Raw genomic sequence first — 24,716 nt, forward strand, 5'->3', positions numbered from 1 at the left:
GAGGAAGAAAAGTCGAGTCTTTCCACTTCAACACTGGGAGGCACAACTCCCACAAATAAATACGACTCGTACTTATTTTACTTCTCTAAAGGAGATCACTGACTTGCATTGGCAAGCCTTCACTTCAACAAACACCGCATGAAGCAAGCTTCCTGCGAATATTTCAGCAGCTACTGCATTATTGTTTCTCATTACAAGTGAAACTGCAGTTTTCTTTATGCCGCAACTTGCCCAATTTTGTTTTGCAGTAGGATGTTAGCAGTGCTATTAAGGCACCTAAATACTAGTCAATAGTAGTAGAGAAAAAAATAAAAGTAAGAAAGCAATGGCTTTTTGTGCATAGACTATGCATACACCTGGTGCTCATATGGTCATTTTTCCATTTCTGCTAAACCTTCTAAACAAGAAAAGCTTATATACAAGTATTGTGCAAAGACAGACCACAACTAAACCAGAGGTATCTTTGGTAAGCAAACTGTATTTATTTGGCGAGATTTTCTGCGGCCCTGCTATTGGGCTTTCTTTTCTACCTTTTTAGCTGTGCAGGTTCATTAAGAAACGACGAGACAGTTTGACAATTTTAATCATTGAAAGACTTAGCGAAACCTCTTCTGGTTGTTTTTTCTTGGTGTCAGACTCTGCGCATTGCATTTTAAGGCATGTTTTCCGTGTTTTCGCTTTTTTTATAGGTAGGGCATGTTAACATTTTTTACACCGTGTCAAGTATGTGGTGCCATAGTGTTCTTAGATTGAGTCTTGCCCTTTCATTCTGTACAATATGATGTCGGTTTCTTGTGTCCAAGGCCATTTTACATTTGAGTGTGATTGTAGCGTTTTGCTAAGTTTTGTCTCTGCAACCCAAGCTTGAAAGATTGCTACCCACTGCTGGTGGCATGACACACGCGAAATTTTTTTTTCAATCAAAGGACGTCTGTCACTTATCCTGTGCACTGGTTGTCTTTGTCTTTTTGAATTACAATTTGTTGCCTATATTTGCTCTTTTGTTGCATTTCAGATTAGGAATGGCTATCATAGTTGACAACACTTAACCATATTGCACACAATGCGGATGATGTGTACTTGCAAAATATGGCCACCTTAAATATACTAAATAGAGGTTAATAATTCAAGAACAGTGCCTTTGCGTGGTGGTGCAGCCATGAATTGTGGCTATAAGGTGCAGGGCTGCAGGTAGCACTGCTTGTACAGAATATAGTTCAACTCTAAAACTTTCAAACATCATTGTTTTTATCTGCATTTGTATAGCTCCAGTTCCTGTGAAAAACACACATCTGGTGGAAGAGTGACTTGCACCTGCAGATGGGCCCAATGAATAGCCAAATTTCTGCCCGTTTTCATGTTATTAGCATATTGGTAAAGGCCGTCGTTTTTATAGTAGCCTGTTTGCCCAGTGTAAAAGGCCCTCCCGGGTGTCAGGATCCTGTACACATCTTCAACTTTGCAGGGGACACAGCATCTGGCACATAGTTTGCCACAGGCCATGTCTTCGGGGCCAAGTTGAGTTTACTCACTTTCAAAGGGAGAACGAAGCTTGTGGGATATGAAGTCAATCACCTGCACACTCAGTGTCCGTCTTCATTTTGTGTGACATATGTGGTTATGGCGACCCTTGCTTTATGCACTTCTTGTCCGGCTGCAGTCTTTTGCTTTTGAAACACTCAGGATAGCTTTCAGGAAGCTGGACAAGAATAACACTGAAAAACCAGCAGATGTTAATTGTCGCACTTACCATGCGGAGCTTCATACAGTATGATGAGGGCGTCAATAAATGAGTGTGTTCCTCAAAGCCTTGGGTCAACATGGTGTATAGCACTTTTTTGATCGCATGCTATAGGTTCAGCAGGTGTGGCCATGGTTGAAATGCAGCCTAAGGTCAAGAAAACAGATATCTATGAGCAGCATCCTGGCAAAGGAGACACTGGGAAAACTAGGGGGAAGCCTGTTGAACATCCGGTTGACCCAGTTGCTGGCTTCATCAGGCAAAGTGTGCTAAAGAAAAGGAAGTCATCAACACATCAGAAGGTTTTTACATGTAGACACTGTGCTAAGGTTCTCAGGCAGGTCCGTGTCGTAACATGCCAACAAGTCTTAGTGCACAGGTTGTGCACGACCAACTACATATGCCTTCTGTTCGCAGAAAGAACTACTTATTGCAACTAACAAGAATGGAGTGGAGAAAAAAAGCAGCAGCTCTATTAATTCGGTTTCACTGGTACCAACTGTCTTTTGTAAGTGTGCATCGCCAAACTCCCCAATGCCTTCTTGGCTGACATCAGCAAGGTCTAGTTTGAGGCAAGGGGCAATAGACGTCTTTACAAGCTAAAAATGCATGCATGCATGGAGAGCACATTGCGTCCAAAAAGTAGGCACTTCATAGGGGCACTGGAGAAGGAACAGATTATTGACAGTGGGCAAAGACAAGCTTCTCTTCTACTAAACACCCAGCACTGTTGCCATGTAAAGACCTCTGAAACAATCCCTCTCAAAGAGGAAGTCATCTTTGTATATCCATAAAGAGGGCAGACAGGCAAAGCCCCTTCAGCAATGCTGCCAGCTTCAAAAGGCCCACTTTGCACATCCTAAATGCTTGCTTCTTAGACATAAATCACCATTGAAAATAATGAGCACAGTGTAAGCCTATGTGCCCTTTCCACTGTTAGTACGCTTTAGTGCACGATGCTTATTTCCACCCCTCTATTGCGGTGTAGCAAGCTAAAAAAGAAACGTTGCATAATTGAGCTTTTTAAGATTACTTTTCTCGCCATACAACAATGTTTTACGGTAAAGCATAAGCAATGTACTGCGGTGAAGCATACTAAAATGGAAAGGGGCCACCGTCACTGGACATAATAAGAGTTCTTTAATTATGAGCTCCCGCACCCGCCGCCTCTCAGGTCGCCTAAGTGGACATACTATGCTGGGTGATAGCGGCCCCCTCCCACTTTTAGTATGCTTCACCGCGTATCTAAAATGTACTGCGGCGAAGAAGCAGTAATTTTGTATTGAGTGAATAAGCAAATGGTTTTTACAACAGTACATAAATAAACGCGCACCATGCATCAGTCTACCACACGGAAGAGCGTCTCAACAAAAGGTAGCTGATTCACACAGGCCGTGTATCCCACTTATCTGTCGTAAATGGTATTATGGATAAGTCAACATTTCAGACACAAATAAACATGTTTACGTTCGTTCTCCTCGCGTAATAATGCTGCCAGAACTTCCACAACAGAAAGTAATTTACAACACAAACGCAAAGAACAGAGACATATACCTCGTTTTCAACTCGGTCGTCATGCAAATGACACACAGCACGGAAAAACGTGAACAGGCTGTGTGTTAGCATCGCAATCTTCCTACTACGCAAGGAGCACACCACAATCCCGCGACAGCGGCTAATTCGCGCGTTCACATGTTTGTGCACGCGCGAATGGAGCCCCTAAGCTACTCTGCTCCACCACCACCCACGCTGCACGGCTGCACCACTCGTTTCAAGCACAGCACACCAACCACACATTCAACGCTGAACAGTGGGCGGTCGACGCAGTCCCATTTACATGACTTGTAGCGAGCAGCACATCCATCGATGTCGGTTAAGCAAAGTCGGACACGTCGACGCCACATCGTGGTTCGCAAAACTTTGATGCCGAGGTGCTAGGCCACTAGGCCACTTCGACATTTCAATTGTCACCACCGCCGAGTTCTCAAGGAAGTACGGGTCACACAACGCCGATTCTGTACCGCCACCAGAGCTCTCCGAGGCGAAAGCCGCACTGCCGCACCACTACTACTCACGGCTTTCCGCCAAGTAACACAGCACCTAGAACCAACACACAAGCAACGCAAGCAGAATCACATAAGGAACGTTGAACAATGCGCGGTCCGCGCCGACGAGAGAACGATCACGCCTGATCACGCCGAGGACGAACACGCCACGGCGTCGCTCGGCGCCACCACCGCGCCTTCTCAAAAATCCCTAAACAATCCTGTCCCTAGCCACCTAGGATCAGGTCACGTGAGGGATTTTTGTACGACATTTAGACGCACGCCGCTCAGCGAAGGACACTATCTGGATGGATGGATGGATGGATGGATGGATGGATGGATGGATGGATGGATGGATGGATGGATGGATGCTATGAGCGTCCCATTTGGAACGGGGCGGTGGGCTGCGCCACCAAGCTCTTGCTATTATACTGCTTATTGTCCTACCTAGGTTAAAAAGAAAAAACGAAAAAACCAATATGAACTCCCCCAACCAAATTTTCTGACTACCTATTGCGAACTTTGCTTTTGTACGTCTCCGTTTTCTGTCGTTTTCCTGCTTTTCTTCCGCCAATCTTCCAATCGCCTCTTATGAATCTCTCTTGTGGACATGTTTACTTTTCCACTGCTCTCGCTGAACCCAAGGGCTTCAAGGAGGCCAGTGGTGCCTAAATCGACCGCTGGGCAGACGTCTTCACATTATAATAAAACATGCTCCGTCGTTTTTCTAGCTTTACCGCAGCTAGCACATGCTTCTTCTTCCTTCTTATATTTCGCTTTATAGGTGCGTGTTCAAAGGCATCCCGATCTCGCTTCGAAAAGTAATGAGCTTCTCTTTGAATTATCATAAATATTTTCTTTCCTGATTTCGTTTTTTCCTCTTAAGCAGTTTATCATGGCAGGTTTCTTTTCCATTTCCACCACCCATGAGACTAATTAAGCCCCTCTGACTTTCCGCTTGACGTTCTTTGTTGCTTTGTTCCCTACCCCACAGGCCGCATACTTGCTGGTAAGCTTCCTAGTTCTTTTCCTCCACTGTGAATCAATGTTTTTCCTTTACAGATACCTCAACACTCTCCCAGCCCATTCACTTTCTTCCATATTCCTCAGTCGTTCTTCATAATCAATTTTACTGTGAACTTCCCTCACTTCAAAACTAGTCCAGCCCATATCAGCCTGCACAGCTTCATTTGTAGTCTTCCCGTGAGCACCCAATGCGAGGTGTCCCAATGACATTTGGTTCCCATCGAATCCTAATTGTACCCCTGATTTAAAACAAATAGCAGCATTTCCAAATGTAAGTCCTGGAACCATTACACCTTTCCACATACCCCGGAGCACCTCGTACCTATTGTATCCCTATAGCGCTCTGTGCTTCATTATGGATACATTTCTCTTTCTTTTCACTGTTATTGTGTTTTTCCTGTGTTTCCATATGTCTATTACCTTCGTTTATCCATATACCAAGGTATCTATATTCTCTTACCAGAGGTATTTCCTGGCCCTGTATTGCCACTGCCTGTTCACTGTTTTCCCTGAATACCATAACACATCTTGAAGGGGCAGCGCGAAAAAACGAAGACAGAAGGCAGGAACACACACAGGACAGCCTTCTGTCTTCGTTTTTTCGCGCTGCCCCTTCAAGATGTTCAACCAGTACCAACTCGCCCAAATGTCGATCCTTCTGCACCATAACACATGACTTTCCAACACTAAATTTCAAACCTAAAGTGTTGCCTTCCTGTCCACAGATATTAGCCAGACGTTGCAAATCACTTTGCTTGTTAGCTAGCAACACGATACCTTCCGCATAAAACAAACCTGGAAGCTGCTGCTCTACTACTGCACCCGCCTGTTTGTACGACAGATTAAACCCGATATTGCTTCCTTCTAGCGCCTTTTCCATCTTCACCATGTACATCACAAACAGCAATAGGGGTAAAGGGCCTCAGTACCTTGTTGATACCTTCTTTCTCGTCGCTCCTCATTCCTTCCCATTCAAGGCAAACGGTATTTTCTAGGTAAATCTCTCTAAAAAGCTGTAGACAATCGTCACCTAACCCTTCCCCTTCCAGAATATCCCACAGGATGCTGAGGTCTACGTTGTCACAGGCTCCTGTAATGTCTAAAAAGGCCGCATATAACGGTCTGCTTTCTACTCTCGATATTTCAATACACTGAGTAAGAACAAATAAGTTATCATCCAAACGTCTACCTATTCTGAAGCCATTCTGAAGTTCTCCTATATGCCATCATTCTCTGCCCATGCTTGTAGCTTTAATTTGATTGCCTGCATTGCAAGCCTGTATATTAGCGATGTAATTGTCAACGGTCTATACGAGTGAATTCTATCTTTCTATCCCTTACCTTTATAAATTACATTCATTCTACTTTGTCGCCAACTGTCTAGTATCCTCATATCTTTTAAAGTATTTTCCACTGTTGTCACCAGAGCTTCCTTACTTTTTGGTCCTAGTTCATTAATCAGCCTAACGGGACCTCGTCTAGCCCTGTGGCTGTGCGCTTAGGAATGTTCTCTTCGACTTTCTTCTAGTTGAAATTTGTCAGCACCAGCTCCTTTTCCACCTATGTCTCTTTCATTCTCTCTTCTTTCTTCAAATACAACCTCGTCATTGCCTCGGAAAGATTCGGCTGTTATTTTTCGGATGTAGTTTATTGCAGCTTCCCCTTCCCGTTTGTTTCCATCTTCTTCTATGGTATGTTGTATTGTTGTTGACTTCCTGGCTAAGAATTTTATGTGGTTCCAAAATATTCTAGGTGCGACCTTCTCTTTCTCACGTATTTCTGACAACCAGCGTTCACTTTCGCTTTTTATCTTTGCTTGCACCACTATTTGAACCATAAACTTATTCTGCCGGTATATTTCCCATTTATTGGCTACTTCATCCTGCGGCAACTGCGCCTTTTTTGCCTGTCTGTACTCTCGGGATGCTTTCTGCCGTTCGGCGATCGCTTCTCGTATCTCCCTGTTCCACTTGCTTTTCGGTTTCTTTTTTCCTTGCCAACGAACATGTCGTTTCTCTTTCCGTATTTCTGTCGTTATTAATCTTAGAAGCTCACTATATTCCCACTCTTGGCCATTTGCCAAGTTCTTCATTGACTACATTTGTTATTTTTTCAGCGTTCACATGTGGACAGGCTATTTTGCACTCTTTTCTCTATTTCCCAACCACATATCCCATTTTCAAAATAAAGCGTTTATGGTCACTTCCTATGCTGCTATACCCTTCCTCATCAATGACCATTTCTCTCAACTTATCATGAATTCCTTTTGTCATCAGACAGTAATCAATGGTGGATTGCCGGTTTCCCACTTTCCACGTGATCTGTCCTTCACACTTACGCTCTGTACTCGCGATAACGAGGTTATGTTGCTCACAAAGGTGTAGCATTGACTTCCTGTTGTCGGTACAGCCATCTAAATCCTGTATGTGGGCATTCACGTGCCCTAATAGGATAATTTCATCTAACCCGGGCACTCCACGCCACCTGGTGGTGGCGTGCCAAAGTGCGACAGGACAGCACCTCAGACTCGAACACCACCCCATTTGGGGTTACTTACAGTCTTAGTTTTATTATATTCTTAGTTTCTGACTAGTGCTACGTATGCTCGGTATGGCGAGGTATCATTTGATACCATTGCCACGTAAATCGCTCACAAGTCACCTAACTGGCGTTCCTTTCTAGAAGTGGTTACGAGATACCGAGATCCCAGATACGCAAAATTAGTCTGAAGTCGGCTAAGAAGTCGTTGTCTTGAAAATTGCCTAGTCACGTGTGCGCTGTGCAGATTCTTTTAAATGTAGTGAATTACTTGCGAAACAAAGCTCCAGTACTTAACTGTTGCAATTAGTGTAAAACACAGTCGAATGATAGGCACGGGTATGCAGCGGTCCAATTCGTAGGTGCAGTCGGTGTGGCGAACACCGTATTGAATTTGCGCACTTGTGTACCTTACTGCCTTAACTACACAGGTAGACACAGAGCTTGCTTAGCGGCACGTAGCTGTATCTTTCCCTGTCGAATTTCCGCGAAGAAACGCTGCAGAAACCGCACAAGGCCTAACAGAACACGGTGTGGAATTTTTTTTCACAGCTGACCGGTTAATAGAGCCTGCCTGTGCGTAGCCCTCCCAATGGCGGCCAAGAAACAGGCCTTGCCTGACCGCACCACAAGGATGCCGACATTATGCAAGTCTATAATAACGAGGACACAAAGGTAGTTCATGGTCATAACCACAGTGCCGGTGATACTGGTCTCTATAGGGCTAGCAGAACATAATATATAGGGGAACATAGTATTTACTGACAATCTGGGGACGGGAAGTCGACGAAGAGCTCTAGCGCCAATGGGATTCCTTCTTACTCAGCATATATATAGTATCCTGTGTAAATATATCCTCTAAATAGTCTCACGTTTGCAAATAGTCTTGGTCTAATGTAGCAATGCAATATGACCTAATAAGGCCTAATACGGAATTAAATAAACTACTTGGCTGTACTTTGCATTCACAAGGTATATCATGATCAAGCATAGCGCGTGGGAGCGGCCCGCTAATCGCGTGCACCGAGGGACCCCAAGAAAGTTATTCATCCATCCATCCATCCATAGCGCTTCAGGTACCGGCATGGCCTATACCGGTTGTCTTTTCGCTTTCTTTTTCTCGGTTAAATTTGTTAATCGCCTGTGGCATATAGAACAAATCTACTTATTGACGTGGATTATTCGAAGATCTGCACATTACATGCACTGTAAGTCAAAATGCATTATTTACTAATTGACAAAATTTCACTAATAAACATTTTAACTAGATACTTTAAAGCGCATAGCGCAATATATGAATTGAAGGCAGTCATTTCACAAGGCACAACCAGTTGGAAGAAATTTCGAAACTAGCAGTAGTCTTGAGCAGGGTAGCGAAACGGAACCGAACTGAAACCCGAGAGCCGGGAAAAAAAATAAATATTATTTTTGCTCCAACAGGAACTGAACCGCAATGTTACGATTTCTTTTTCACTCTGGAGCGAAACTGAAAGAAAAAAAATATAATTTCTGCGATCAGGTTGGCCACGTTTTCTGGAGCTCTTAATCAGGGCTTTGCCTGCACTTGCGGCTTAGCTATGCTACCTCATTTGTAAATATACGCCATCTTCCAGTGGTTTTAAATGTTGCAGCCCCGTTAGAACGGTTGTTTTCAGCGTATAATGCGTTAGGGGAAGACTGTGTGTTGTGTTAACGTAACAAAGTTGCACCACATCGGACGGCGCGGACTTGTCAGACTGCGATGGGTGCAAAGTGCCCGAGACAGTGGAGCACATATACTTGATGCTTGTGCCCTGTATAACTGTGAACGTGAGGCACTGATCTCTTCGTTAGCGCCAATTAACGAAGGGCCGTTCACTAATATAGCTTTACGGGGCCATTGACCCTATATATTAATGAAGCGAGCCATCGAGGCTCTCTTAGAATATTTAGTTAACACAGCTTAACATTACTGGCTGTGAACAGGCCCTTCTGAATGTACGTGTGCTTATTTTGAATGTATAGTCGAATCAACTTTAATTTAAACTCTAACTCACCAGTCCTCATAGTTACACATAAGTCCCATATTTTTGTCCTTTTTCCCTTCACCTAGAGAAAAATAGCAAGTTGAAAGACTTTCTGCGTTTCCTCAATATCCTCTGCACTCTCTCTCTATCTCCCCTCTCTCTCTCTCACTCCCTCAATTAAGCTTCGTTTCAGATAGACTCCAGCATTGATGTTGGATTTACGAAATTGTTTTGTAACTTCGTTCCGCCATAAGAACAAACAGCAGGCGCAATCTTTCAGGACAACTCAGCGGCAGCGTAGAGACATTGCGAAAACTAAAATTTGCTGTTTTCCTGTATTTATTATTTGGTTATGCATATTAACCTATAAACTTTCGAAATGGTTTGAACCGTTATTTTTGAACCGTTCAATTCCGGAACCGGAATTGAACCGTCTTCGGTGAGCCAAAATGAAAGCCGGAACAAAAACGTTTTGGTTCGACTCCTTGGTTTTGAGATAAACGCTGACAAACTTCCGCTGAAAACTCACTGCTGTTGAACGTGCTTTTTAATAGAACGCCTTTTTATGCAGGCAAACTACACGATTACTGCAGAACAATTCATTTTGTCACAAACTTTGGGACGCATATATTGGAAGCGGTGTCATCATATGAATTCGTTCCAAGCGCATATGACTTTCGAAGTTACCGAATGAAGTTCGCGCAATGCAAAAAGTGCCGTAAAGTAATTACGTCGAGAATTACTTAGCAACACTTAGTTAATTAATAATGTATTCACGATAATTTTTCGTGCAAATAAAGTCTGTCTCTGTGAGTGATTCAGCTCCAGCAGTACAAATGCGCTGCCTCTTTAACGGGATGATGTTCACAAATGCTGTTAATGATAAAGAAAGTATATTGCACCACTATTACCACGGTATGAAGCATTCAAACATAACGTTCTTACAAGAGTAATTAAAGAATGAATCGAGCTTTTCGGTTGCTTATTTATCCCTCACCTAATATATTCATTATTGGATTCGGCACATTAATTTGCTGTTTTGAAGCATTGCCTTGATATAATTATTCCGCTACACAAGGCAGAGCTTGTGGATATCGTTTGGTGTTGCGTTTACACGTCAACTGCTGTGCAACGTAATCCATGCAGCCTATCTTTAGCGGCTATGAAATGATGCACATGAAATCTGTCAGTTCTCATGAGCTGTATTTCGCTCTTGAAATGGTATTTTACTTGGCCTAATGTTATTAGAAAAACAAGAGAACAAACAAACGAATAGTCCACCATGCGATGCTCCGCGTAGAACACCAAGCACAAGAAGCACATCGCAAGAACATGACGAGTCATATTGATGAAACGTACATGGCATTCTATATATATAGATACACGCTTGAGTCAGCAGATGTATGTGCTTTCTGTAAAGCACCTCATTACAATCTTTGCAATAGAATTTGTCTACATTACATAACCACCTAATAGCACTACACTCCTTTCGGAAATAGCAGGTCATGGCCACATTCGATGGCTGAATGCATGGCACTATTCTCTGGGCACTGGAAGCTTTTTGCGAACGGTTTAAACAGGCGCAACGGGAAATTGCACCACAGGGCTGCGTTAAACACAACAGCGTTTTCTCGTTCTTGGGAACACATGTGGTAACACAAGGATATGAAAAACAGCTGTCCGGGAGTGTACTGCTGGAAGCCGGCGCTGGATTCGGGATAGCCGGGGCTGAACTGGAGCGCAGTAAGCAATGAAGAGAGGCTCTCCCAGGCTACGTAGAGCGCGGACTTGTCTTCCTCTGACTTCACTTCTGTACCATTGTAGTGATGCTCGAACGCCTTCACGAGACACTCGATTAATCGATCTTGCCTGAACTGTTCTTCCGGTGAAAGCCAAGGCCGTTCCTTACCCTCGGGGTCGATGGTTCGTCCCTTGAGGTCGTGTGTGGCGGATACCTGCCGGGCTATCAGAGATCCTACGGAGGCATAGTTCACGCTTTCGTACGCATCGTCTGGGAAGACCCCTTCGAACATGTAAACGTCCGGAATGACAAGTTTGTGAGGCACGTACGAAGCGTTGGCCTGGTGCCATGGATTGGTCCACATGGCCGCTGATTTCAAGCGCTCGTAGGTTCGGGCCCAATAGTCGTTCGGCAGGCGCTTGACATTGTGCAATAAGAAATCTGTCATGTCTTCAAGAGTGTCGTTTCCTGTGGCTTCGAGATCTCGCTCCTGATCATCCAAGAGAAGCGCCGCATTGGTTATCTTCCTCATCACGACCCGTTTGGATTTGGGACTTAGCCAAGCCGACTCTGTCAATAACTGGCTGGAAGATGCTACTACTGCTCTGGCCACCTCTTTGATCTTCCGTAATCGTTGGTCGTGGAACAGGTGCGGAGTAACTAAGCGACTCAAAGCTCCCGAAACGGCGGCATCGGTCATGTGGCAGCAGACGGTGTAGTGGCGGTGGTAGGCGTCGGATGATTCGTCGGGATAAACAAGTTCCGCTAGTCGACGGCTTATAAAGCGCCCGACGGCCTGGATTGCAGTTAAACCGATAAAGAGAAGCAAGTCTTCTCTCGGTGTGTCCGTTAGCATCGTCGTCAAAGCCATCAGATATTCGGGATTTTTGACGTCGACTGGCGTTCGGCTAGAGAAGGGTGTTCCTTGGTGCAAATGAAGGGCGATTCCCCGCACCCAGTCGTCCCCCGAAATAGCTGGTGTCGCGTTCAAAGCGAACTCATGGACATTCGAGTAAGAAGCCGAGCCAAGTGCTTGGTGAACGTCCAACCGATCCATAAGATACGACTGAAACTGAGCTATGCCGTGGCACCGACTTACATTCTGATTTTTGTCTTCTGTGACATCGGGAACGTCTGCTAGTAATTCGTATAGGCGGCAAACGTGACCAACGTTGCCGCCTCTGGAGCGGTGTTCAGTCACAAATGCGCCGAAGTCTACTCCCATAAACATGTCGATCACATGAAGTCGGTAATTGTCAGCTTTGTCAGAAGACACATAAGCGTAGAAAAATACCGGGCACCGCCACCGGAAAGACAGATCTAACAGGACACGGAAGGGAGTTTGGCTCACATTGACGGCCGGCCAGGTTAAGCCTGTCATGTTAAGAAAATCCTTCAAGAAGTTTATACCATGGTCCTTCTTCCCAACGCAGCTCTGGTAGAATAATGCGGCTTTCTGCAAGTTGTTTTGGTTCGTTTTGGGTGACTTGATGGCCATCACTCGTGCAATAAGTTTCTCCTGAAAGTCCAACCTGGCGTCTTCTAGGAAAGAACGCCCACTGGCCACTGCGATGCAAAACAGATTAAAATACGTGTTACTGTCATATATTTCCCAGTAGTTCAGTATTAAAGTTCACATTTCTTATCTAAATCCAAATTTTATTCATTCCCAAATGCTATTAGTTGAGAACAACACGCACGTTTCAATTACCAGCGTGTCGAAACACCAAACATGTTCCTGCTCTGACCAAGGTAAAGGCAAGAATAGGCGCATTCATGAACCAGTTACGCTACGTATGAAACGAGTACATCGCGAACAGCAGTGTTTCGATAAAGAAACATTTAATATTCCGACTGAAATTGTATAGACGGAGTCAGTTGTCTGTCTTGTAGCCTGTATGAAATGAAAAAAAAGAAAGGTTACCTGACGATATTACCTGTACATTCATGTCCCCAGCATCTAGAGATCCACAAGTTATGAACGCTATGTAATCACAAAACGCAAATTTGGAGCACAACGCTAAACCCTGGAATGGACGCCGTGGTGGGAAGTACGTTCGCTATCGATCGGACGTAACGCTGCGCTCAATCAAGCTCTGAGGTCTCCTTATCTGAGAAAACATTGCTAAGGGTGGCATGTTGCTCTGATTGTGAGGACATTCGGCTGCTACGCCCAAACTATGGCACTATATGCGCTCCGATCACGCTAGCCGTGGCGCCCAACGTGTGCGCCTGCAGCTCCCTCTATAAAGGGGCCGATGGAGGAGAGGCAAAGATGAGAACGCCACAGATATACCCTTGAGATCTGCGCTGTCCATGTGCTTCAGTCACCGCTAGATATTCGGATCCCGAACTCCACCTATTGGCCAAACACGAATTTTGCATGTATAAAGAGCGCTACAACGATGTTTTGCATTTTTAATCAGCTGCCATGAATCAATAGGCGACGCATTTTACCTGTACACACAAGAGGCAACTTGCAAATACACTAAAATTTCCGCCTATTCTTTCCAGCGGCGATTTCAACTACGTCATTCTTGTCATTCACGCTCTGACGGCGACTGCTAGATTGAACTGAAGCCAGTGTTCGTAATTTAGCGACAATGTTGCTGATTTTCTCCAGTTTTTATTCACCCTTACTACAGCTTTGACTTTCGGGTGTCTTAGCAACTTTCTTAGTGACTTGAATTTATTTAATTGCGCGTTGCCCTGGTAAACCTCCCCAAGAGGCTTTCACGCAGTCCAATGCCTTCGCCCCTTTGTTACCTCCATTGGATATCTGCCCCTCATTTCTTAGCTGCTTTTAAAGACACATCGAAATAGGTCATCTCGTTTCACCAAAGCGGCGTTTCTGAGCAAAGCCCAATCTTGGTATATGATACGATAAAGCCTTCGTAAATCGTGCTTGATGTGCCTTTTCACAATGTCACCAGTAACTTGCTACCTCAGAAGCTAATGTAAAGCCAAAGTTTAAAAATATGACAAGGAGGACCATACGTCTAGAAGCTGTCAAAACAGAGAGAACAAAGTAGGGGCAAATCATCATAATCATCATCATCATATCATCATCATCATCATCGCCATCATCATCATCATCATCATCATCATCATCATCATCATCGCGCTACGCCTTTCGCTGAAATTTTTTTGTTTCGGACCATGACCCGGTGACATTAACCAAAAGGAACTTACTAAGACTTACTGGAACAAGGAGCTGCCGTAGGTGATGGCGGGTTCGATACCCGAACCTAGATGTAGCATTTCGACGGGGGTGGACCGCTTGTGCGACTACAGACACTTGCACGTAAAGTATCTAGAGTTGGCCATTTTATCGGGAGTGCACCCTTAATCCAGAGCTCCGATAAATGCAGGAACAACTATAAGTGTGCGATAACAGTTCTGGAACAGTTCTAATAACAGTTCTGTCTCGGTGTAAGTTGCACTGACAAAGCCGGCGTGAGCCATTACAACCTTTTGTGGTATGCTATGCACAGATGGAATCAATGCTCTGTTTCTGCTATCAGCAACAAAAATTGTTGCACGAAAGCGTTAGGAACGCGATGGTATTTCACAGATTCAGCTGCTTCTTATTATGATTTGCTTCTTTTTTTTCTTATCATTGTGGTGGTCTCATTTCGGAGTTGAAAACCATGCAAAGACGCGTGGATTTGACGCTGTAATATCGCACGGAAAGAGCTCCCTTCGTTTAGGACTACGGCGCCGCTGGAAGTGCGATATTTACTGCGTATTTGGCGAACGCAGCTAGTATCAACGTAGCCAGCTCCAAATTTTCAAGGTTACGTTTACTGAATCTGCGCTGGCAAGCGCAGCAAGCGACGCCCTGAACTGAGGGGCTACCCGCCGTAGTTGCTCAGACGCTATGGTGTTTGGCTGCTGAGCACGAGGTTGCAGGATCGAATCCCGGTCACGGCGGCCGCATTTAGATGGGGGCGAAAATACTAGTGTACTTAGGTTTAGGTGCTCGAAATTTCCCGAGTCCTCCACTACGGCGTGCCTCATAATCAGATATTGGTTTTGGCACGTAAACCCCATAATTTAATATTTAACTGAGAGGCTATATACTTATATAGTCGCAATGCAAGCAGTTTTATAACCGCGCGAACGTTTATTCGCGTGGTTATAAAACTGTTTGATAACATGCACCAAGTCGCCCAATAACAAGTTCGTCTAAGCTTATATATTCACACGTGTGACTATAAGCTGAGCGCCCGTTCCGTGTTCCTGCTTCGTCCTTGTGCTATTCTTGCGCTATGTATCCCAGTTTCTATGTATCCCACCAACAAGCCCAAATTTATTCCCTGCTAGAGACACGTGTGAACTCTATAAACATGTCTGTCTCTGCCTGTGTGACACTACATGCCAGGTCGGAACATGTGGCTCGCATAAATACCGACGCGACACGATACAACCGGAATCAGACGAGTACTTTGAACCATGCCGTGTGCGCGGAGAGCTTCTCACGTGGTTTGTTTTTCTCCGCGTGTGTCCAGTACACGTGCCTCGAGCAAACATACACGCAAGTTCTTTTTGCATCACCCAAAATTGACCGATTCTTCTAAGCGGCAAAGCATATCAGACGCATTTTCGACCCATATTTGGCTCGGATTACGCTGGCGTAAACATTTCCATGCCACGCAGCGCGACAATAGCTCAGATTGCTGCCCAGATGAGCCCCGCGATTCGTCGCCCTTCAACGGCAACAGCACGTTATCTATACCACATACATCGGCGGAAACTGCACGGCAGTAACCACGTAATGCAGGAGAGACGCGCTGGCACGGGGAGGCACAGTGCCGAAAATTCTTCGGAAGCTTAAGAATTTGAGCAACGACGATTCGACTCGAGCTGAAAGGTGGATACAGCCAACGATAAAAAGAAACAATAAATGAGAACCCGCCACTGTGTTCAATCGCGGCACGGAACTCCAACGCACGCGTGCGAAAGCGGCACGTTGACTCGGTTATATCAGGCAGTGTTGTGAAAACTACCAAATGTTGGCTCTCATAACGCAAGAACCATGTGTATATCGGTGACGTACGTCACAGCCAGCTATACAATTTTAACGCTCCGCTTAATGAACTGTGGAAGCGGGCTCCTCTTTTGTCCTCGATTTTATTACCTCTTCGTCCACTACCTTATCCCCACGAAGGAATGTTTGGTATAACTCGCCAGCCATTAAGTGGTATGGTCGGAATGGTCAATAAAAATACAGATCCCTTAAGGTGGTTTACACTGAGCCGAACGCAGTTTCTCATTAGCCACGCGTTGCGCGACGTTTTATCGATCGGCTTCTTTGTGCGTACCCTACCTGCACCTTCCTTTCGCAGAACCTGCGGAGAACCAATGGAATTATTAGGTCGCGCACGGAAGTCCGCCTGAGTTTGTAAGACGCACAGTTGTGCGATCGTATCGCAAACGAACTCATCCCCGTTTGATTCCCCACCCGGCACAAGTTCTTTCTTTTCATCTTGCGGCTACTGTCTTCCGTGCAGATAACCTCATAACACGTTACCAGGCTTCAAATAGAGAGAGAAATCCAGCGAATTTACGCATGGATAGCTATTCACTGGGAGGGAGCACGATTGATGGTGCACGTTGTTTACTGATCATCGCGATCATGTGACACCCGCGCACTCACCAGGTTTCCAGTGGGAGCAGACGTAGGCGTGGAAGTCTTGGCACGGGTCCAACTGCGGGTCCATGGAAGCCTCGAGGTTGCGGACGTAGTGAAGGCACGAATCGGACAAGCAGGGCCCAACGGAGCTGCGTCTGGCCGGTACGGGTGACAACAGCACCATCAGCGCTGCTACCAAGACGCACACCGCGACGAAGATGCAGACTACAGCGCGAATGATGTTTCGCCTTCTGCGCCGAGCAAGCTCGCTCGAGCTCCCCGCCAACGGAGACTGCAGGAAGAAAGGTGGCAGCCGTCTATCAAAACAAGGCGTAAACGAGACCCAATACGAACTTATGCTATTGAGTATTCATTCGAAGGTATATAAGTATAGTTGCACCTTCTTTATCTGTTTCTTTCCTTTAAATATACGGGCGCTCCAGATGCGTTCGCGCCATCCTCGTAGCTGTTCTGTTTCGGGTACAACGGCGCATGTGCGACTAGGGCACCCAGTGTTGACGACACGTGATCTGCTGCGTGTGCGAGAACGAGCTCTCGGGATTGACGAAGTGGGCGATCAGAGAAGGCCTGCCCCCTCTGTGGCTTGATGTCCTTGGCCCCTTGAGGTTGGATCTCACCTGATACGCTGTGTAATTGAGAGGTCGAACAGAAAAAAAAATAAAGGAAAAAGAAAGAAAAAGAAGGGAGAGAAAAAAGTAAAGGGAGCGACAGCATGGAAAACGATCGCCTTTGCGACAACGGCGACTTCCCTCCGGTGGCGGCGCTACTCATCACGGCTGCGTCGTTGTCACCGCGAGTGTCCGTGGTCATCGAGTGAACTCCGCCAATGTGTTAGTTTGGCCGAGTTACGCCACACGTGGTCAGTTAGTGAGCGAAGGATTACCGACTTGCACGGTCCATCTGAGCTGCGAAAAGTGCGAAGTTTAAGATACCTTGCTATCGCTATCAAAGGTTCACCTTCGGAAGAAACTGGAACTCTTTTTTTTTTCTACCATAGCGTAGTCAGTATGCAACATGAGTACGAAGCTTATTTTTGATGCTTCAACTTTTCCAATGCTGCTTGGGATCCTACAACGCAGTCGAGGTGTTGAGAAATTTTGAACAGCACTAAGCTGCGGGCTCCAACTGTCAGAAGCCCGACAGTGTTTTACGCTGTGCGCTAAAGTGGTGGTGCCGAGGTTGAAAGGGCTAATAAATATGAAAATAAATATCTCGCATAAAACGGAAATCAAAATGACATAATGAAGGAAATGGAAGGCCAACAAGACTATGTAATGCCCTATGCCTCATTTCTTTTTATCGGGGTATTATTACGTAAATCAACGCTGAAATTGGGCGGAAAACGACATTTCGATAAATTTGTCATGTTTATTTGTATTTTAATAATATCGCTTAAAATGTATTGGTGTAATAAAACTTACTGCGACGTATACCTGTACGACAGCTCAGGGAAATGATTATAATAAACAAATCTATAGTAGCATTGCAAGAAAAAGAACTGTTATTTGGCAGTTTCTTGTAGAAAAATATTTGGAAATATTATGCAATATTTATTACGAACCAAAGTGGCCAATAAGCACCACTACATAATAAAAACAAACTTTTAGTCATGGTTGTAGCGCGTCACATTCTACAATAAAGTTCTAATAATTTTCTTGGATAACCTTGTTTCACGTAATTTAACAAATTTTAAGAACATGTCAAGCGAAAAGAATCTCTTACAAATACATAATGCTAAAATGACTGTAGGCAAAGTAATAAACAGGCATGATTCGAAATAAAACTGTAATCTGGAATAATAGGAATAGAATGACCCTATATCATTAGAACAGATTCACTACATTACCCCGGCCCTGATCTCTGATGACGTGTGATGGCGTCAACCAGCGCTGCACGTTCGGCAACAAACGTGCTTCGGCTTCGCGGCATACACTGACTGTTGGCAAATCGCGCTATAGTAAGTGTCAGCAGCTGGTTTTGATAAAGGGCAAACTGGAAGGTACAGTATTATAGGTGAATGGATCAAGTGATCGAACGACTTATTCCATTGTTGCAAAGCGGCATGTTTGCAAAGAGATATGTCGTATGTGGAAGGCTCGAAAACAATTCCGACGGGCTGGGGTTCTCGAACGCACAATAAAAATGAAAATGCGGTACATGAAACTTCTTGCCGCCCACTGTAACCGTACTGCAGCCTCCGAGGTCGGGAATTGAACCCACGACCTTCTGTTCAGCAGCACAGAGTCATAGACATCGAGCAACAGTGACGCATTTTTGTATCAGAATTGAGAAGTGATGGGAACTGTTCCTGAGACGTTGTGATATCCAATATACTGCACTGGCACAACGCCAACACCCTTGTGCTTTCGCAAGTCTCTTTAGGGCTGTTTCAAAAACAACGGAACCAGCTTGTCGCGAGAGACATGAATCGATTAATCGTGTGCGATCTCTCACGTCGCGACCCTAATTATCAACTAAATCATCCTGTGACATAAACCAACCGTTGCAATATTTCTAGAAAGGTTCAACATATAAATTAATTCAATGCATGTCTTTATTCGACTGAATTCGTACGAGTTCACTCGCCCACACAATATGGCGGGACATGCGAGCGCGTTGTCGTGGTCGCGCATAGAACCAAACCTACACATGTGCAATGATGCCTGGAGCCTTAGGATCATGTCGTCTGCGACAACACTTTTTGGTGCGCCGAAAGAAATGGATACTGGAGCCGATGGCGCAAAGTGCTGAGCTCCAGGTAGTGAAACCGTCTTCCTTTCGTTTACGATGCACAAACGCAACTCAAGGCCGATTTGCGGCACGGGCGATATGCTACTACAAGTAGGTTTCGCTTTGCCGAAGCGAAACGGAGGCTTACTAGACCGAAACAATGCAGCAGACGACACAAAGTCACGCTTGTAAGCGTCAGCGCGTTGGTGTAGGTTTGCTTCTATGCGCGGTCGCTGATCGCTACTTCAGAGGGCTGTCATGCGCTCGCGTGCCCTGCGATAAAGTATAAACCCCATGCAAGCGAGTTCTTGCTCGACAGCGACAAGCGACGTGATGGAGATGGCTGTCGCGTTCGCTCGTCGCCCAGAAGTCAAACTCCAAGCGAGCGACCGCTTCGCGCGACAGCTCTCCAGTGTTGCCGGTATTGGGGGAGCGAGTTAGCGCCAAACCTGGCGTGGCACTTGCTATAATTGTTTAAGTTAATTTGTTTGGCTGTACAAAGCAACATAAAGTCTTCTGAATGTCTTGCAATAGGTTTATTTTGTTTACATATCAAAATTTGGTAGTTTGCTCGTTCCGTTTGTATACTGAGAAGCGCGCCCCTGCGCAAACCGGTAGTACGTCACTAATGTACATCCTGTTCCGGCTGCCTACTATCGGCTACTCGGTCATAGCACTTCCGGGCGACGAGCGATGAATTCTAGATTTGCAAAACCGAGCGATCGCGCGACAAGGCCGAGCGATCTGTTCAAGCGACGGCCCGATCCATCGAGCGAAGCCGCCGCTCGTCGCTGTAGCGCACAAAATCGCGCTCATGGGGTTTAGCCTTAATACTCTGTGGGCAGGTGTAGGTTCGAAGTTAGTTCAAATCAGTTAGTTCAAACCACAGAGGCAAGAGAATTAGATACTCCCCGCCACACAAAGCCTTGACACAGCAAGAAGCAGCTAGTTGGCGGAGGCTGCAAACGGGAACCTTCCCTAACTTGCATATACTAAGCAAGATGTATCCTACACAATTTAGGAACACTTGCCCGTGGAGCGGGGCAACCCCCACGCTTTACCATATAACCTGGGAGTGTAAACGTAACTACACATTCCACCAACACAAAATCCCGAGTGCGGAGCAGTAGGAGAGCCGGCTCACCAGCTGCGAGCTCGCCGCCCAAAGGGCAATGGTGCAGCACGCAAGCGAAGCAGCGCGGCTCAGAGGGAGCTCTGGACTAGGGGCCCAACCCTGCTAAGAAGGTCAAGCATCTGCAGCGATGAAGACGAAAACCGAACGCTAAACCCTTAATGGACCAAATAGTTCTCTCTCTCTCTCTCTCTCAAATCAGTGCTTGTGTCAACTTTAGTTAGGCTTGTCTTTTAATGCCGCCTGTGCGGCCTCACGGCGTAGACCAGGCGGCGCAGGTCCGATGCATACTCACAGCGGTGGTAGGTTCCCAGCTGGTGCCGGGCACGATGTGGCCAACGTAGCCTGTTGACGAGCTGGTCTTGAGGCTTTTGAGTTCGGTGATCGCGGTATTCGGCTTAATAATTGGCGGAAATACCGCCTGCGCGTCCATTGTTTTTTCGTTTCCTTTCAGTTATCCTGATTAACTGCGGCACATGGGCACAAAGGGAGATCTGACCTACAATCGAATGCATATAGTGATGACGATGATTATCCTAATAGGGCTTATACAAGGCATGTACCCACAATGTGTACGGGCAAAGAAGTGGTTGGTTGTAAGACACGACAAGATAACTACGAAAATGAAACAAAGAGCCACAAAAGTGTGAAACTTGGAACAATAGAGCATATAGTATGTGGTTGTGTAATCGAGCGAGGGGAATGGACAATTACACTTAAAAGAAATACAAATAAAATAAAAAGGATTTCAGAAGCGATAAAATATGAATAGTGAAGCAAAGAAAGTAGAAGTTAACACGAAAACCGTTAAATAGCTAGAAGGGAATCGGAAATGGCGGCAGCCATATGCATGCGTGTAAAGCCTACTGTCGCGAGTAAGACAACATCCCTTAAGCTGAAACTAAGTATGCGGAGCAGAGCTTCAGGAAATCTTTTTCTTTGAGTAAGAAATCGGTGAGTGAATACACAGTAGTTACGAATATATTAACTTTTTTACAGAGATTGGCATGGACGATTAATTACCGAACCAGACCTCTGTAAATTTAAATGTAATGGGGAGCACGCAACAATGTAACCTAGCGATCGAAACCTCTATCCGTCTTGGTGCACGGGCACTACTAGTTTTTCGATGAAAATGGGCAGTGTTGAAAGGCTGTTGAGTACGTTATAGATTATTGAAATCTTGTATCCAAATGTGCCAAATCGCGCTGATATCGGCTGCCACTGCGAGAATCGAAACAGCAAGTCTGGTCAGAGATGCTTGCATTAACGAATCGGCCATTTCATTTAAATGTATTACTCAGCTGACCCAACAAAAACAAATATAGAACAAGGCATTATTGCTAAATGGCTCATTATAGCAACGCCCTTAAGAACTGTCATGGTCGAGTGACGGGCATGCGACGTGGTTGACGAGACCCAAGTGTTAACTGACAACTGTCTAATGCGTTACGTATGCAACACACGCACGGCTACATGCCGGCTCGGCGTGCGCGGTCTGGTCTGGCCTTCCAGAGGCGTCATTCCGCATCTCATGTGACGTAAACATGACGGTGTACGTAGCGACATCTGGTTGCGCTAGCACACACGGAAAGAACCATGAATGTCATTAAGAAATACAGCTTTCTTTACAAGTGCATGTTTCCGGTCATAGTGCTGACGCCGACCAGCGAGAGCACTCTGTATATAGTCAGTTTTATTCATTCATTCCATATGGGGCAGTTAGAGAAAGACAACCTGAAAGCGAATCTGTGATAGTAACATCAATCAAGGCACTTAGAGGGAGCTTGCGAAATGCGACGATGATCCTCAATAGATCTGTTTCGACAATGGAAGTAAAGTTACGAATAAATGGCCAGCCAAGTGGAGGGAAGAAAATATTTGCACTGGCCTTCTCACACATCGAAGCACGCGTTGCTATTCATTACCTTGATTGCTTGCCCATTACCGAGACACCCTTGCAACGGGTACAGCGGTGTAAATAAATAAATAAAATACATTTTCAGATTGCGATTTGATTTTCTGATGGCATTTAATCTAGAGTACGTACATTCGAAAGTTATAATTGCTACTCTGTAAAGTGAATCACGAGTCTGAAATGATGGCCAGTTGGACACAAAAATTGGTTAGAATCAGTAACTAAAGATATATTGAAATGGCCTGAGCGAAGGGGTGCAGTTTAAACAAAATTTTCGAGCTCTTAGGACGCAGAATCTACAAGAAACTTTGGTAACCGTGCTGTGTGATGTGAATTTTTTTTTTACACAAACATAGGAAGCCCCAAAAGCAGACTCCGTGATTAACGTTTGGAGAGGACGAGAGACTTGGTTTTAAAAGCAGGGCCCCTGTGATTAACGGTTGCAGTTGTCTAAGAGGCCATGTTTATCCCGACTGCTCAGGTTACGAGATGGCACATTTCTTGCGGCTCTATTTCTCTTTCTTTTTCCTCACCGCATTCTCGTATTTTGATATGCGCAGCCAAAGCGCACGCTCTGTTTGGCTGAAGGTGACCGTAGCGTTTTGCATTTCCAAGCGCATTACGGTTACACTCTGCGACAGCGTCTACACAAAACGCGTCCCCCTTCGTCCGAAAAAAGACGGAACCAGATTACGGCGCGTTTCGCCGTTGAGTGGAGGAGAGCACACGGCGGCAGCCGTTTCAATTTTCCCTCAATGCGATATGTCAGCGTTTGCGTGCACCGGGTGAGTCGACTTACCCGTCTTGATCGACCGTGCATGCGCCAGTCATCCAGTCAGTACATGTACCAGCCATACCTCCCCATTCTTTCCTTGACGAGAATCACGTCATCCTTAAATGTGCGCACATGACTCACACTGGGCATCCACCTGACTTGGTGGTTGCACTTCGGCCTAAATTTAGAGTTGTGTTTCACACAACCAAATTGCTCGAGAATCGAGTTGTCACCTTGGTAGGGGATAAGCATAAACATTGTGTGAGATTCCATGTTGCATTAGCATGAAAGCCAACGCGATTGTACGCATCAGCGTTAGCTGCAAAGCACTTAGCTAGCACTTCGCTCAAGCTTCGCTCAACCTACTTTCCAATTTGTGCTTTGAACTTACATAATTATTTTTCGCTAGCGAAACTTGACAACCCCGTTTCCCTTCTACCTTCCTGATTCCCGTTATACCTACGCAGCAGAGGCGGGGCACGAAGACCACACACAGACGTCACAAACGCTGGTATTTATGGTGTCAGCGTCTCCTCTTTGCGTCATGTGGAAGTGCCACGTTTTACCTTCTCTTCCTCCGTCACGCGTTTAACATGAGTCGAGACTCCCGCAGCCAGCTAAACCATTTAAAAACCCTCCCTCTTTGTTTTATCAGGTATGAGCCCGTCAGTTTTATCAGGTATGAGCCCGTCATGTTTACGCACGCTGGAAAGTGCCCAGGCACAGATACTGAAAACATGTCTCGGTGTTCCACGTTGCACCTCAACCCACGGAACAATTGAGGAGGCTCGCGTCACCCCTTTACCTGTCTATCTACGATGCGAACCTCTTCGAGTATTCCTGCGACTGCTTTGTCGTCATGGACGCCATCCCTTATCGACATTACCCGATATACGGCCGGACTCCACTTTTTCAAGAGCCGTTAAATGGCAAGAATCTGCCATACCAGCATACTTTGCCCCGGCTGACCTTCCACATATGCCCCCATGGGTAATGTCCAAAATACCGGTACGTCTATCTATTCCGGGAATTTCTAAAAAATCGCGAATACCTACCGTCGGCCTCAGACATTTAACACTTGAATATATATCGAAAGAATATGAGTCCTCGGTGAGCGTGTATACAGACGGATCGGTATCGTCGTATGCGTCTGGTGCGGCTTTCGTCATGCCTGCGCATCAAGTCATTCGACGGTTTCGTCTGCATAACAAGACGACTTCAACATCTACGGAACTAGTGGCAATCAGAGAGGCCGTTCAATATATTTCGCGACAGCCTCCTCAAATATGGACAGTCTTCAGCGACGCAAAATCGTCTCTTCAACTACTTAGAGTGGTGTTGAAAGAAAGCGCTTACAGAGTGTTGGCTCTTCAAACTGCCGAGCTCTACACTTTAGCACAAGAAAACG

General features: G+C 45.5%; 1 protein-coding gene across 1 annotated transcript; it reads right to left on the reverse strand.

Moving 5' to 3' along the window:
• Positions 1–10,834: 10,834 nt before the first annotated feature.
• Positions 10,835–11,629, reverse strand: LOC140219078 (endothelin-converting enzyme-like 1). Its single transcript, XM_072288954.1, has one exon. It carries the CDS (start codon positions 11,627–11,629, stop codon positions 10,835–10,837), a length of 795 nt encoding a protein of 264 aa, XP_072145055.1.
• Between the last annotated feature and the right edge of the window lie 13,087 nt (positions 11,630–24,716).

This window comes from Dermacentor andersoni, chromosome 6, assembly GCF_023375885.2.
Source record: "Dermacentor andersoni chromosome 6, qqDerAnde1_hic_scaffold, whole genome shotgun sequence".
NCBI lineage: Eukaryota > Metazoa > Arthropoda > Arachnida > Ixodida > Ixodidae > Dermacentor > Dermacentor andersoni.

Excerpts from the sequence above, each read along its gene's own strand:
- LOC140219078 (XM_072288954.1), bottom strand. The coding sequence starts at position 11,629 with ATGAGGAAGATAACCAATGCGGCGCTTCTCTTGGATGATCAGGAGCGA.